This window comes from Pogoniulus pusillus, chromosome 4, assembly GCF_015220805.1.
Source record: "Pogoniulus pusillus isolate bPogPus1 chromosome 4, bPogPus1.pri, whole genome shotgun sequence".
NCBI lineage: Eukaryota > Metazoa > Chordata > Aves > Piciformes > Lybiidae > Pogoniulus > Pogoniulus pusillus.
In genome coordinates this window covers 20,607,581-20,623,424 of record NC_087267.1, presented here as the reverse complement: position 1 = coordinate 20,623,424, position 15,844 = coordinate 20,607,581, and the positions used below count along the sequence as shown (strand labels likewise).

Here is a 15,844-nt window from a genome sequence, read left to right as displayed (position 1 = left end):
AACATCCAGCCTAGACCTCCCCCAGCACAACTTGAGACTCTGTCCTCTTGTTCTGTTGCTGGTTGCCTGGCAGAAGAGACCAACCCCCACCTGGCTACAGCCTCCCTTCAGGTAGTTGTAAACAGCAATGAGGTCCCCCCTGAGCCTCCTCTTCTGCAGGCTGCACACCCCCAGCTCCCTCAGCCTCTCCTCACAGGGCTGTGTTCCAGGCCCCTTCACCAGCTTTGTTGCCCTTCTAAAACAGGAGAAAACTACAATGTCATTTGGAAGGATGTTGAATTCTCAGGTTTGTACAATACATCATGCTTAGAAACGAGATTTATTTGCAAATGTATCGGTCCCATAAATCTCAGGTAAGGGGTGGGGCTGGGAAAAAAAATCACAATAAAGAAACAGCAATTGCAAAAAGAAAGAAGAAAAAAAGAAAAAAAAACAGGGGGAAAAAATGACACAGTTATGTTATCATCTTCATGATTTTCCATTGTATATGTTCACACAAGTATGGTTTTAGATTGAAATATGAAAACCATAATGCACAGTTACCTATAAACTAAATATACATGGGTTTTTTTTTCTTCTGCTGCATCAGTAATAGGAACTTCTCTTGAGTATGTATGGTCTTCTAGCTTTGTTCACGTGCAGCTGCCGTTTCAAAATGTAGGGATTTTTCCTCTTCATTATTTCCTTTTCTTGGCTTGAGTTGTCTAGATCCAAAGCATCTTGCTGAAGTAACTGTAGGGTGGCAAGAAAAGGCACATCTGTAGCAAGTTTTTTTTTTTTTTTTTTTTTTTTTTTTTTTTTTTTTTTTTTTTTTTTGGTGGTGGTGTTTGTTTGTTTAGAAATGGAAAGTATCAATTTCTATACAGTTTTATGCAACTTTTATTTTAGCATTGGGCACAAAATTAAGATCAGACTTAAGATGAGCTGAATGCTACGGAAATGATGTTCAAATGCCACTGAAGTGAGTGACATCACTGGGGTTTTTTTGGTAGAATCATAGAATCAGGGTTGGAAGGGACCACAAGGATCATCCAGTTCCAACCCCCCTGACATGCCCAGGGACACCCCACCCTAGAGCAGGCTGCACACAGCCTCAGCCAGCCTGGCCTTAAACACCTCCAGCCATGAGGCTTCAACCACCTCCCTGGGCAACCCATGCCAGGCTCTCACCACTCTCACGCTGAAGAACTTACTCCTTACATTCAGGCTGAACCTCCCCATCTCCAGCTTTGCTCCATTCTCCCTAGTCCTGTCACTCCCTGACAGCCTAAAAAGTCCTTCCCCAGCTTTTTTGTAGCCCCCCTTCAGACACTGGAAGGCCACAAGAAGGTCGCCTGGGAGCCTCCTCTTCTCCAGACTGAACAGCCCCAACTCTCAGTGTGTCCTGATAGGAGAGCTGCTCCAGCCCTCTGATCATCCTCATTGCCCCTCGACCCCTTTTTTGACAGGAGAGAGAAGCTGGTATGTTCTCCTTGGGCTAAAGCTCAACTGAAAACTTCCTAATTACTGGCACGTTCTAATCACTGACTTAGGCTAAACACCCACTCCTTGCTGGCTTCAGCTTCTGAGCAATATTATTATCTGCAACTTCCTACAGCTGAAAAGCACAAGAAAGCCAAAATTTTGTCAATCAAAACTTCTTATGTAATGCTGCTTTCAGTTGTACTTGGCATAGAATCATAGAATCAACCAGGTTGGAAGAGACCTCCAAGATCACCCAGTCCAACCTATCCCCTATTTGTAAAGTATTTTGCTCAGAGTTGTTCTTGCTTTATCTACTAACATTTCACCCCTTCTCTCACCATGTTCTTCCATCACCAAGCACAGTCCTATTGTCCAGATGAAAGGCACTCAGCTGAAAATAGTTTTATGCTCACCTCAGTATTTCCCTAAGCAATCAAACTCTGTTATTCAACTCTTTAATAGAGGTCTACTCATCTACATTCTGTTGAAATGAATGGAAAGATTCTCATGGTTTCAACAGACTTTGGAGTCATTCCTGGCTGAATAAGATCACAAGAACTTCTTTTATGACATAAATTATTTCAAGCTTTCTTCAAGCCTTTTCCCTCTGGCTCTATCGCTTCTTCTTCTACTGTGTCTTAGAAACCTCTGGACTCCATAAGCATACTCCTAAGCCAAAAGAGGAAGGTTGGATTTTTTGTTTAACTTCACATGCAGTACTGTTAAGAGATAGATGATTTCCAACCACAAGAGGTGATGCAACTGCAAGGTAAGGAGCTGTGATTACGTCACATGGGCCATTTCATGTGGTCAGTTCTGTGGTAGGTCCAGTTCAGCAATCAAATCAGCTTAAGCTGGAAGGGACCTGAGAGATCATTTACTCCTATCTCCCCACCATAGTCAGGGACACCTCTCAACTAGCCTCAGCTGCTCAAGGCCTCATCCAACCTGGCCTTGAACACCCTAAGGGAGGAGGCATCCACAACCTCCCTGGGCAGCCTTTGTACTGAAGAACTTCGTCTCACCACCTTTGCACGGAAGAACTTCTTCCTAAGATCCAGTCTAAATTTTCTCTCCCTCAGCTTCAAGCCATTCTCTGTCTCCTGAAACCCTTAGGAAAAGTCCCGCTGCAGCCTTTCTGCAGGATCCCTTCAGGTATTGGAAGGTAGCTCTAAGGTCCCCCTGGAGTCCTCTTTCATCTAGGCTGAACAACTCCAGCTCACTCAGCCTAGCCTCACAGCAATGGTGTTCCAGCCTTTGGATCATCCTTGTGGCCCTCTTCTGGATTCACTTCAACAGCTCTGTGTCCTTCTTGTGATGGGGACACCAGACTTGGACGCGGCATTTGAGGTGGAGTCTCACAAAAGCAGAGTAAAAACGCTGATGGAAAGAGCCCTCATAGACTCTAGTTCTCACAGATGTTACAATCTCTGCTTATGGACCACCTCAGGTAATATGAAGGACTGAGAATAAGCCTTTGAACAGAGAACTGTGATTGAGCAATCAAAACAGGTTCAAGATTTAGACAGATTGTCTAAATGGGTTTACTGGAAAGTGAGCAACGAGACTGAGAGCTCTGTTTTTGCTACCCAAAGCAACTTCTAGTGTAATATTTAACAACACAAGTGGATTGTGCCCAGTCTGCCTCTGTGTGATCATCACACCGAAATAAATACCACAGATGGACTAGAAACAATCAGTATTTAAGAACAGAAATCCTCATACAATCACAATGTCAACTCCAGGGCCCTCTTTAGGTGGAGGGAAGCAAAAAGCAAGAGCTCCCTTGTTACTGGTTTCCTAGCAATGATCAAAAGCTTAGAGTACCTGGTGAAATTGCATGTACACACAGGCATGTGTCCATGCATTTTGAATCCATTTTGCCTCAGGGCCTTAAAAGGATTTTCAGAAACTCTGGCTACATTTAGTTATGCCTCAATAAATCTGCAGTAACATCACATCTGTTAAGCAGCTTAATTCTGTGTTCTGGCACAGAGCTCACGTTCATGTGTTTGAATAGCTACAAAGAGTGGAGAAAGTCTGTAGTTAAGAATAGTTCTCATTTATCCACAGGCCATTAACAAAACCAGACACTCATCTCGTTAGTAACTTCACAGTTGACAATTCTTTCAATAAGATGCAGATTAGAGGTATTAGAGGATATATAAAAGGAGAAGAATACCTCAGACAGTGTCATGGGGAATCACCTGGAAATGGATTTTTAAATATCTCTACAAATAGAACCTGAGAGTTTAATAAATTTGTGACAGTTTGGTTTACCTCCCAGTGCTGAAAGGCTCTGCTGTGGCAAACTTTTTGGAGTTGGTATACTGTCAGCATTGCTTCCAAGCTGAAGCCATCCAGAGCAGCAGGAAACTGTCTTCCCGAAATAAGATCTTCATCGTCTGCCTCTGCCGCTTCCCCGCCTTGGTTGTTTATGTTGTTGAGGAGATTGCAGAGATTTAGCAGGGTCATTTTCCAGTAAGGAAGTTTTGCTCTGTTAATCTGAAAATACAAATGAAACAGCCTTGTCTCATAGGATTGTAGAATCACTTGGGCTGGAAAACACTTTTAAGATCATGGAGCCCAAGCACAACCCAGCTACCATGACCACTAAACTATATCCATCTACAGCTTCTTGAACACCTCCAGGGAATGGCCACTCCACCACCCCCCTGGGCAGCCTGTTCCGAGGCCTCACCACTCCCTCAGTAAAGAAAGTTTTCCTAATGCCCAATCTAAACCTCCCTTGGCACAACTTAAAACCATTTCCTCTCATCCTGTCGCTGGTTATTTGGGAGAAGAGACCAACACCAGCCTCACTCCAACCTCATTGTAGGTAACTGTAGAGAGCGGTAAGATGTTCCCCTAGACTTCACTTCTCTAAACTAAACAACCTCAGCTCCCTCAGATGATTCAACACCTTGCAATTCTTTTTTTTTTTTTTTTTTTTTTTTTGCTTGTTTTTAGTTTGGGTTTGGTATTATTGTTTTTAGCAATGTGTGACATTCAAATGTTTTAGCAGCAATGGGTCTGCGTGTTTGAAGTTCTCTCCATCTGCTCAACTCTGAGGCAATAATTAGAGAGTACTGAAATTAGGACAACTCATTTATTAAACACACCAAAGTCTGCTTCCCTACAGCCTTACCCCTTAGGTAGATATACATAATGAAAAACTAACCTGCTACCACACCAGAGTGGTAGCATTTCAGAGTCATTTTTTGCACAGGTGCAAACAAAAACAAGGCTGGCAATTAATATTATATAAATTCATAGGTGTAAACCAGGACAATGAGTCAAACCCACTGGAGAATATCCCAGCACTGGAATCCAAGGTGGATGCCTGTGGTTAAGTAGACACTCCTCTCCAGTTTGGAACAAATACCAGTCATTTGAAAGTTCCCTGAGAAAAGGAACAGAGTCTCTGCTTCAGGCCAAGCTGTTTGATGAGGCTGAGTCTGAAGTTATAGAACCTGTAAGCCCCAGAAGTTTTAGACACTGGAGAATCGTGAACCTGGCAGATGTGAATCAAAGGCTTACAGGCTTAGATGAAGATGGAGTAAAGATTAAACAGAGCTGTGCAAACAGTGTATTCCTGACTTGGAAACTGGACCAAAAAGCAAACCAACTGTATTTAGGTGGTGGTTCACAGTGGAACTATTCAGAGATGCACCAAACCAACTGTATTTAGCTGGTGGTCCACAGTGGAACTATTCAGAGATGCACCAAACCAACTCTATTTAGCAGGTGGTCCACAGTGGAACTATTCAGAGATGCACCAAACCGATTGTATTTAGGTGGTGGTCCACAGTGGAACTATTCAGAGATGCACCAAACCAACTGTATTTAGGTGGTGGTCCACAGTGGAACTATTCAGAGATGCACCAAACCAACTGTATTTAGCAGGTGCTCCACAGTGGAACTATTCAGAGATGCACCAAACCAATTGTATTTAGGTGGTGGTCCACAGTGGAACTATTCAGAGATGCACCAAACCAACTGTATTTAGGTGGTGGTTGTCCTGGAGTCCTGTACCCCTAAATTCCTCTCCTGTCTGGACTTCGGGGGAAGAGGGAAAGCCGCCTGGTTTCCCTCCCCCCTCGCCTGCCCTGCAGGCATGAAGGGGGTGAGCAAAGGGATCCTGACCGCACGAGGAGTGCCCCGTGAATTCCCGCGCTGGAATCAGGCTGGGATTGGCCGTGCGCTTTCGCACCTAAGGTGTGGTAACTCTGCCCTTTGTCTAGCGGAGGTTATAAATATTGGGGTCTTCCCACCTTTGGGGGTTCCCACTTTGGATTTTATCCCTGCTTGGACACTCGTGTCTGCCTGAGAGCTCCTCCACTCTCCCCTCGTCTTGGATGCAGAGAGATCTTCAAAGAACTGCTTTCCTATTGACACCTTTGTAAGCTAAGCCTAATGACTCTTAATGGCCCACCGGATAGCTGCTGAAAGGTGAACGACAGAGGCAGACTGCGAGCAAGTCAGCCTGACCGTGAGTTATTTGGGCTCAACTTTATTTAGTAAGAAACCACTATTAATTAATAGCTAAAGCCTTTTCCAACTTCTGACTTCCAAAATAGTCAGATTATTGATGGTATCCCTGTAGGTAATTCTCATGTGACTGAATCTGCTAATTAAACTAAATTAATCTTTGTATATATAGTTTTGGGGGTGGGGTTTTGGGAAAATAAAATAGCTATTTTTGTATAAAATTCCCAACTCGGCCACACATTAATTCCTGCCTCCACAACAGTGGTCCACAGTGGAACTCTTCAGAGAAGTTACAGACAGACAGAAAGAGACAAATTTCACCATGATTTGCCTCAAATTTTGCTGGCTCCAGCATCTTGCATTATTTAGGAGCCATTTAACTTTGAGATTAAAAATGTGGAGGAAAAATATCTTTTGCTTTTCTTCTGGTGCTGTCCTTTCCAAGCAGTCGTGGCAGTAAACTCCTGCAGTTTTCATTACCAATAGAAAAAACATAAGGGAAAAAATAATTCATACCTCACTTACTGCTTTTCATGTCTTTGCCACTTTCTTGCTGCTCCCACTATGAATAATTTCTTTCAAATTGTGCTTTTTTACCAATAAGGACAGAAATTAACCTCCTTAAACCAGAACTGGTGACACAGCAATCTCCAGTCAAAAGCCACAGAACTGGTGGCATAGCAGTCTCCTGTCACAAGCCACACAACTGGTGGCACAGTAATCTCCAGACAAAAGCCAAACAGAAAATTCCACTTTATTACTGGTAAGGACTTCCTTGCTGTGCACATTAGGATTATACTTCACCTATGAACTGAAATGTAGGTGCTCTGTTTTCCTAGATGGACAAAGTTAAACACAGGTATGGCAGAAACACAGACACTGTCTCTTACATACTGACAGCACTAAGATGGACAAAGTTAAACACAGGTATGGCAGAAACACAGACACTGCCTCTTACATACTGACAGCACTAAGATGGACAAAGTTAAACACAGGTATGGCAGAAACACCGACACTGCCTCTTACATACTGTCAGCACTAATTAGGAGTGTGGATGAAGTACTTACTTAGAAAATTAGGTAACCATAACCATATAATCCAAGCATCTCCCTAAGAAAGACACATCGTGTGCTAGATATATGCCTATTCACTGCACTTTACTATTTCTCCTTTTTTAGTGGGAAAAGAAAGAAAATGGACAGGAGTGGGGAAGAAAGAAGAAAAGCTGGCATCACTATTAGCAGTAGTTACCTAAATAAATAAATAAATAAATCCACCCACCCCTTTGAGCCATCAGCATTACTCTAGTATGTATTTCCTATATGCATGTCTTTCAAAATGAGAGGAATGTAACCCTTTAATAAATCCCACTGTGTATTCTCAAATTCCTGACAGAGCTCTGAGGAAAAAATAAACAAACAACCAACAAAACAAAAAAAACCAACACTCAACCAATCAAACAAACAAAGCTCTAAAAAACCCCAGAAGTATACTTTGGTTTGAGGCTAAGAAAAACCCTAATCTCGAACCTTGTTGAGAAGATTAGAATTGGTTCTGCATTGTTTCCTTTGAGCTTCTCTGTTGTCCTACCTGGGTGCTATAATCAGCCTCTCCATTTATTTGAAAACATGTGGCAGGTCCAGAACAAAAAAAATCAACCTTTTTGCAGAATGTCTAATTTAGTTAGCAGAAGTTCAACCAGCAAAAGGAGCAAGTGTCCATTGCACTTCCAAAGATCTTCTTTGGTCAGATTTAGAATCATAGAATCAGTCAGGGTTGGAAGGGACCACAAGTATCGTCTAGTTCCAACCCCCCTGACATGCCCAGGGACACCCTACCCTAGAGCAGGCTGCCCACAGCCTCAGCCAGCCTGGCCTTAAACACCTCCAGCCATGGGGCCTCAACCATCTCCCTGGGCAACCCATGCCAGCCTCTCACCATTCTCATGCTGAAGAACTTACTCGTTACATTCAGGCTGAACCTCCCCACCTCCAGCTTTGCTCCATTCCCCCTAGTCCTGTCACTCCCCGAGAGACTAAAAAGTCCCTCCCCAGCTTTTCTGTAGGCCCCGTTCAGATCCTGGAAGGCCACAAGAAGGTGACCTGGGAGCATCCTCTTCTCCAGACTGACCAGCCCCAACTCTTTCAGTCTGTCCTCACAGCAGAGCTGCTCCAACCCTCTGATCATCCTTGTGGCCCTTCTCTGGGCACACTCCAGCATGTTCACATCCTTCTTGTAATGGGGGCTCCAGAACTGGATGCAGTACTCCAGGTGGGGTCTCATCAGAGCAGATTAGAGGGGGAGAATCACCTCCCTCGACCTGCTGGCCACACTTCTCCTGAGGCAGCCCAGCATCTGCTTGGCCCTCCGGGCTGCAAGTGCACACTGCTGGCTCATGTTGAGCTTCTCATTCACCAGCACCCCCAAGTCCCTCTCCTCAGGGCTGCTCTCCAGCCACTCACTGCCCAGCCTGGATTTGTGCTTGGGATTGGCCCGACCCAGATGCAGGACCTTGCACTTGGTCGTATTGAACCTTATAAGGTTGGCCTGTGCCTACCTCTCCATCCTGTCCAGGTCCCTCTGGATGGCATCCCTGCCCTCCAGCCTGTCTGCTGCACCACATAGCTTGGTGTCATCAGAAAACTTGCTATTTAAACTATTTTAAATAGTTGTGAAATATAAAAAACTACAGAGCTTTCCATAAGAAATGAGGAGGCTTTTCCATTGCTCTTCTCTCTCCTGGGTATATGAAAGAAATGAGAGGTAGCTAAATTACAACTGAGGGTTAAATCTAGGGGCAGTGCTGTGTGAGTGAAAATCCTTAGTTAAAACAAGTAAACATATTTAAGTGGACAGGAATGGAAAAGGAAAGGTTGCAAATTTGTTACATCTTCTTGCATAATTCATAGAAACTTTCTGATCTGAAATTACTACTTTATGATAGTCTCATGTACGTCTATGCTTAAAGAAACCTTCCTCTGCATATTGGTAAAATAATTAGTAGACATCATCAGATGAAATTGTTCTTAGCTGTCCCTTAGGAGGTTAGGAGAAAAGGAATTTCAAGTGCTATCAGCAAGCAGAGGTAATTTGTAAAGGAGTCTAAGGACTTGACTGGTCATTTGTAAAGAAGTCTTGAGGTCTTGAGCGACCTGTCCCAGTGGGAAGTGTCCCTGCCTATGGCGGGGGGGTTGGAACTGGATGATCCTTGAGGTCACTTCCATCCTAAACCATTCTATGATTCTATGATGCTAAGTCCCATTAGTAGCACACTTAGATCACCTCAATCCCTGCTTCAGATTTAGCACTGCTGCTGGCTCACAGAAAGAGCTTGTATCAAGCACTAAGAATTTAGGCAGGAGTGAAACATTTAATTGACTGTGGAGCTCTTCAAATCATGTCAAAGCAGCTGTGTTATTTTTCTCCTCCACTATTACAGCAAACATTGCAATCAAACAGCTTTGACTGGTAGGTTACAGGAAAACTCTGAGGCAGCCACCCTGTAGGAATGTGTGAAAATACAATTTAAGAGGACAGCAAGCCAAATGCTTCCAATGTGTGATGTATTTTCCATTCAGATCTAAACCTAACTCAGGTTTTAGAAAACACACAGGAGATTAAGGAACCTACACCTGTCAGGATGGAATTTACTATTTTATTTTTTAAGATTAACTTAAAATCTGCTGGAGAGGGTCCAGCAAAGAGCTACAAGGATGAGTAGGGGACTGGAGGGCATGCCTTATGAGGAGAGGCTGAGGGACCTCAGGCTTTTTAGTCTGGAGAAGGGAAGACTGAGAGAGGATTTAATAGATGTCTATGAACATCTGAGGGCTCGGCAGGAGCAGGGGGACAGGCTCTGCTCACTTGCTCCCTGGGATAGGACAAAGAGCAATGGGTCTAAGTTGCAGCATAAGAAGCTCTGCCTCAATACAAGGGGGAATTTCTTTACTGTAAGAGTCACAGAACACTGGAACAGGCTGCCCAGAGAAGCCTCCTTCTCTGGAGACTTTCAAGGCCTGTCTGTACGTATTCATCTATGATCTGTGCTAGATTGTGTGGTCCTGCTCTGGCAGGGGGGTTGGACTCGATGATCTCCTTGGGTCCCTTCCAACCCCTAATATCCTGTGAGCCTGTGAACTTGAGAAACATCTGAAGAAACAAAACAGGCTGCAGTACGAATGAGAATTAAGAAGTTATTAGTGTTGCAGCGAGTATGCTGTATACATTTGCACTGTGGAGCATGCTTCTGACGTGAGACTCAGTTAAGTGATTTTCCACACCTCATCTACCTTGAAATAGAACTAAGAATCATCTGAGAAACTGAAACAAACTTGAGAATATTTCCTTCTTTGACAACAGGCTTACCCTAAGAGAGAGTCACAGAATCACAGCACATCAGGGGCTGGAAAGGACCTCAAAAGCTCATGCAGTCCAACCCCCACTGCAGAGCAGGATCACCTAGACCAGATCACACAGGGATGCATCTGGGAAGGTTTTGTCCTTAACCTTCCACCAGTCATTGCGTTATAAATTTTGTCAGTTTGGGTTTTTTTTTTGGGGGGGCAGGGTAGAATTTCTCATTTCTCTTTCTATTTTCCATTGTATTTAAGGACCACATACACATTATTAAAACAGAGAATTACAACATCTGTCCTTAAGGCTGTGACACTTGTTTCAGTGTTCATTCATTCATATGTTACTGAAGAAATATTCGACATATACTGATAGATAATGATGTGGTAAAAAACAGTATTGAGAAAGTCTTTGCCTACCAGCCTGTCCAATACACAACTTGATGTGCTTCACCTTGTCAATACAAGACTGGAACTAAACTTTTTAGCCTGCTTGTATGAAGTAACATGAACTTGCTCACAGCCTGTCAAATGGTGAAGGAAATGTCATTTATCAGATGAATAATTTCAGAGTCACGTAGTAACTCTATGATTAAATTCCTAAGCCACATCAGCAAATGTATTAACAGGTCTTTGCTTTATGACTGCCTTAATTTTATATGCACATAGGCGAAGTTCTGCACAAAAACAGCACTTGGGGATTTGACTTAAGGTTAATTAGCTTTCATCAGGCATAATCCTGCTGGAAACATATAAATTTACATCGCTGCTCATAACGCAGTTTTGACAGTGTAATGAAAGTAGCAGTGCTACACGTGAGCAACACTTTGAGTGTGTCACATCAACACCCTTGAATTTCCTTTGAACTGAAGAAAAATCTTGCACCAAACTAATGCCTTGCATTGAACCTTTTTTGGTCTAGACCACAAGTTATTACTTTGTGCAAAGACTACTGGGTTCGTAATAAGAATTCATTTGCTCCCTTCCCGTCAGCCAGAAGAGGAAAAATAATTACCTTTGATGTGTACATATTGGTCAATAAATCTGCTTCTAATGCTTTCATTTCCTCTTCTGAATCTGGGAATAAACCAGAAACATATGTTTATTATTTCATCATAAATCTTGGACATTTCAATTCTCTGTATACAGAATTTAGATACATCAATGAGTTTAGAAAAGACAAACACTCAAATCCCTCCTCCCCCTCCCCAAAAAAAACCAATAAACCCAACAACTTAGGTAAAAACAGAATGATCTAGGTAGACTGTGAGGAGTCTTCAGGTAACAGCTACACAGTGTTACAATGGATACTCACCACCTTTTGAACATGATCTAGTTTGTTGAAGTGAATTACAGGATACACTGATTTCAGTTTGATGGTAGACAGCCCCATTAACCCTCAGCCCCTTCAGTAAGCAAAGCTTCTTCAATAATCAATATTTCTCACCTCTGCTTACGTTGCAAGAAGATTATAGGTACTTATTTTCAAAGAATATTTATTTAAGGAGCATCTAAGTAGGCAGTAGTGATCAATCAGTGAGACTTAGTCTTGATCATTCTTGCTTAAACAAAGAAGGTTTTTACCCATCTGTGGGAACTGAGCTTGAGGAATTTATGATATATGCTCTTGCCAATGTATACGCCAAAAGAAATTGTTCTGACTGAAAAGTCTTAGGCTTTTCTTTACTAAACTAATCGAGCTTTAATAGCTTGGCAGATCTGTGAGGTCTGTGAGTTGGTGAACAGGGCAAAAAGTACCACAGAAAGAGAAAACAGTCATGAACTTTACAGCTTTGTGCTGCGCAGAACCACAAAGACCTGATACCTTGAAAATGCAGTGGCAATCACAGCTCAAAGATGAGTTATATACAAAAATCAGATGAAAACAAGTTCCACGTGGCTTTTAGCTGTCCTGGAAAACCAGCCTTTTACCCAACTCATGCATTTTTTTTTTGCAAGCACCCACAGCCCTTTCCAGCTTAGGTTTTCGCAGTGTGCTTGCACAGGGATTATCAAACAAATGTAAAACATTCCCCTAGAAATCCTGGGCCATGACCAAACATTCTTCATCTCTTCTCCATTCTTATATTCATTCCCTAGGTCGTTCAGTACAGCCCTCCTCTGTGCCTGATGTGTGATCCCAACACAGCACAGCATACTACAGTTTGGATCTGAAACCTCAGCTGCCTTAACACTTACAAGAAGTAGCTCTCTTATACTTTGAGTTTATTTCATGCAATTTACTTTGTCTTTCAGGGCTGAAAAAAAAAACTTTAGTATCTTATAACAATAAAAATAAATAAATCAGTCAGAAGTCAGATCACTGGACTAATTTTTTTTAGCTCCTCAGACATTTCCAACAGCTGTGCTTCTGTCAAAAAGAGCTTCAAGAAGAACTTTTATCATCTCCTAGGCCATTACATTTTGTACTCTTGGGCTGACTCTGGTTTCTATTATTTAGGTCATAAAAAACTTCCCTGTGTTAGGCCAGTCTTTCTCTGTAGTGTTGTTCAGGTTCACCTTTGTGCATCCAGCATGCTACATTCATTCATTCATTCATTCATTCATTCATTCATACTTTTTGCATTGAAGTTGTCACTGAAAACATTAAATAAGGCTGGTTTGTAGATCAGTATCACAGCAAGCCATCAGCAACTCATCCCCAAGCTAATGCTTTTCAGCCCTTTCATCACTACTAGTGTGGTAGGTTTAGAGTTAACACTCTAGTTTCACTGGAAAATTCAAATACAGAATTGTATTGGGTACAGAACCACAACAACAGATAAGTCTGTGGGGTTGACAGATGAATCTATCGGGTTCACCTCATCTCTTGTCCTCTTTACTGTTAGACAAAGTTCTGCTATCAGCACAAGATCACATCAGGTGAATTTCTGCTAATGACAGCAGCAGTTCCTGTGTGAGCAGCACACATGTGTCAGCATCATGATTTGTAGTGTCTTGGATGAGAGGAGCTGAGGACAATGAGGACAATGAAAGCATCTGAGTCTTTGTTAGCACCTGGTGTTTATATTCTATAGAGGATGGAAGGTGGCTTCCACACCACCGAGGTTAGACCATAACTAGGTATTGAGAAACAGTTTCATTGAGAATTCTAGAGGATGTTATCTAGGTCAAGATTCCCTGAGTGAAAAACAATGGAAGACTTTGAGAAGGAAAAGGGAGCTTGTCCAGGTAATTCAGGAGTGAAAGAGACAGATGAAGAGTAAAAGGGTTAAAAAAAGAAGACTTGGAGACCAATGCATAAAAAGTCTGATTGCACCGCTACTGTTAGAGGGCAATTCACAGAGCTTGACATCCTCTTGATTCACCACTTACTGACAAGAAGTAGAGCTTCTATTCACATATTTACATTCTACAAGAATAGACACACTCTACAGGTACACATTCTCCCCAGAGGGCAAACATTTTCAAAAGAAAATTGAAATTATTATCTTTTTAATTGACGTAATTCCATATTAGTCAAAACCTCTACGCAAGATGCTCCATGGAATTTCTCATTCATATATACTTTCAAATATATACTCTCAAATTTCAAAGCAAAGGAACCATCAGATCAGTTACACATCTAATTTTTTTTGTTCCTCGGGTTTTCAATGAGCCGACTTTAATCCCCACTGTAATTTTTAACTTTGGTAGGCTTTCATTTCTGCTCTAAGAATGGCTGAATTTGAAGATGACTCACTGAAAAATATTAGTCAAGTATTTGTTTGAAAGGCTTCAAATACATGGGTAGAAAATAATAAATACTAAGCTTTCTCACCAGTACTCTGTAATACACAGAATGATTATGGTTAAATGGTGTTACATGTGTCACATTTTTCCCCTCTGTGGGGGAATGAAATCTAAACTTTCACCTGGTGAGGATTAGGAATTCTGAATCCTCCTGAATACTGAAGCCGAAAAATGAAGGTGCTTGCGAATTTAGTCTTTAAATTCTGTGGATTTAAAATGGCAAGTTAGTTAAAGGCTGGATTTCAAAGTATAATCTGCTTCCTCTGTGTGTGTGTGTAACTGCCACCATGCCTATTTTGGGGCATAAACTTAGGGTATAAACAACATCCACTTAGCTGTGTCATTTTCCAAAGGAGCATTTCAATACACTTTCCTGTTTTTCTTTAGGAAGCAATTGATCCTGGAGTAAAACCACACTTCTACTAACCTTCCCGTTGTGTGATCTCCATCTGACAGCATATTTTTGGTCATAATTTCCAAACAGTTGCTAGCAAATCTTCCCCCCCCCCCCCCCCCCCCAAGACCACTGAAACTGTATTTCTGTCACTGACTGAAGTGCATAGACATGCATGTTGATTTGCATTATGACAGCTATTCATATGAGCTACAGAAATGATACCTCCTGTGATCGTTTGGCATCACACGGTATTCAATAAAGCACTAATGAGGCAGTAAAATCAAGCAGATGGTCTGCACTGATGGATATTTCCAGTGATTTATCTACACTAACTGCCGTGGTAAGGATGCTGCGAGGAGGGATGGTTTACACGAAGGGAAGAAGTTACGGGAGTGAGAGAAAAAACGATGCTGGTCAGAGCCCGCTGTCAGGGCCAGCTCCTTGGCACCTGTTGGCTATAGGCACGGTGGTCCGAAGCGACTTCACCTCCTCTCTTTAGGTCCCTCTCAATGTTTCGGGAGCGCTTTAGTGTCTACCGCTTGGAAAGCCCCGGAGCGCGGTGCTGGGGAGGTGTGCCTGAGCCCCCGGGGTTGGTGCGGGCACCGGCAGCAGCTTACCTGAGCAGAGACTGCAGGAGGCCAAGGCCAGCAACACCACGCACACCAACTGGGGTCTCATCCTTGCCGTGCCTCCCTCTAGAAAGTGAAGTCCATAAATCCTGGAGAGAGACGGAGAGAGAGAGAGAGAGAGACAGACAGACAGAGACAGCCGCGCCGCGCCTTTCCGCGCCTCAGCACACGCTCTGGCAGCGGCTGCAGGCACCAGGCAGGGGATTCGGACCCTTCCCCAACTATATAAGCCGCGGGGTGATGTCACGGCGGTGCCGCCATCGCCTCCCGATGAAGCTCCCTCCCTCCTCCCCCGCCACCCCCGCCCCCCCGGGCTGCCCCCTCCTCGTCGCTCCGCGCCGCCAGCGCTGACGCCACTTGCCGCCTGACGCACGCGGAGCCCCGCGGAGCGCGCAGCGGGACCCGGCGCCACGGGGTGCGGCCGGAGCGGGCGTTCCCGGCAGGGAACTGTCCTCCGACCTGGGAAAGCCCCGGAGTAATGCTGCCGTTTTGTTTTGTTTTGGTAAGGGAGAGCACAACTGCTCGGACCCCTGGAGTGTGCTGCGCGCTGGGTCGGGGGTGCGCAAGAACCGCGCCTAGTCCTGAGCAGCGCTCCTAGCGCCGCGGTCCTTGTGTAGTAGCCAACGGATGCGCTGTCACACGCTTTGCTTTGCTTTGAACAAACGGGGAGAGAACCGCACACCGGCCACGGGCAAGGCTGTGATGCAGAGCAGAGGCAGGAGTGTTAAAGTGGGGATGAGTAGGAGGTGTGCTGCATC

At 43.6% G+C, this 15,844-nt stretch overlaps 1 protein-coding gene across 1 annotated transcript; it reads right to left on the bottom strand.

Moving 5' to 3' along the window:
• Positions 1-300: 300 nt before the first annotated feature.
• Positions 301-15,367, bottom strand: NTS (neurotensin). Its single transcript, XM_064142337.1, has 4 exons — positions 15,075-15,367; positions 11,323-11,384; positions 3,745-3,969; positions 301-732 (listed from the first exon to the last, which is right to left on the bottom strand). The coding sequence occupies exons 1-4, from the start codon at positions 15,133-15,135 to the stop codon at positions 586-588; spliced, it is 495 nt and encodes a 164-aa protein (XP_063998407.1). The 5' UTR covers positions 15,136-15,367; the 3' UTR covers positions 301-585.
• Between the last annotated feature and the right edge of the window lie 477 nt (positions 15,368-15,844).

What these genes read in the sequence shown, in the direction of transcription:
- NTS (XM_064142337.1), bottom strand. Translation starts at nt 15,135, where the DNA reads ATGAGACCCCAGTTGGTGTGCGTGGTGTTGCTGGCCTTGGCCTCCTGC. An exon ending in CTCCTGCAGTCTCTGCTCAG is followed by an intron (nt 11,385 to 15,074) that starts GTAAGCTGCTGC and finishes GTTTATTCCCAG; the next exon opens with ATTCAGAAGAGGAAATGAAA. An exon ending in GAGCCTTTCAGCACTGGGAG is followed by an intron (nt 733 to 3,744) that starts GTAAACCAAACT and finishes GCCACCCTACAG; the next exon opens with TTACTTCAGCAAGATGCTTT.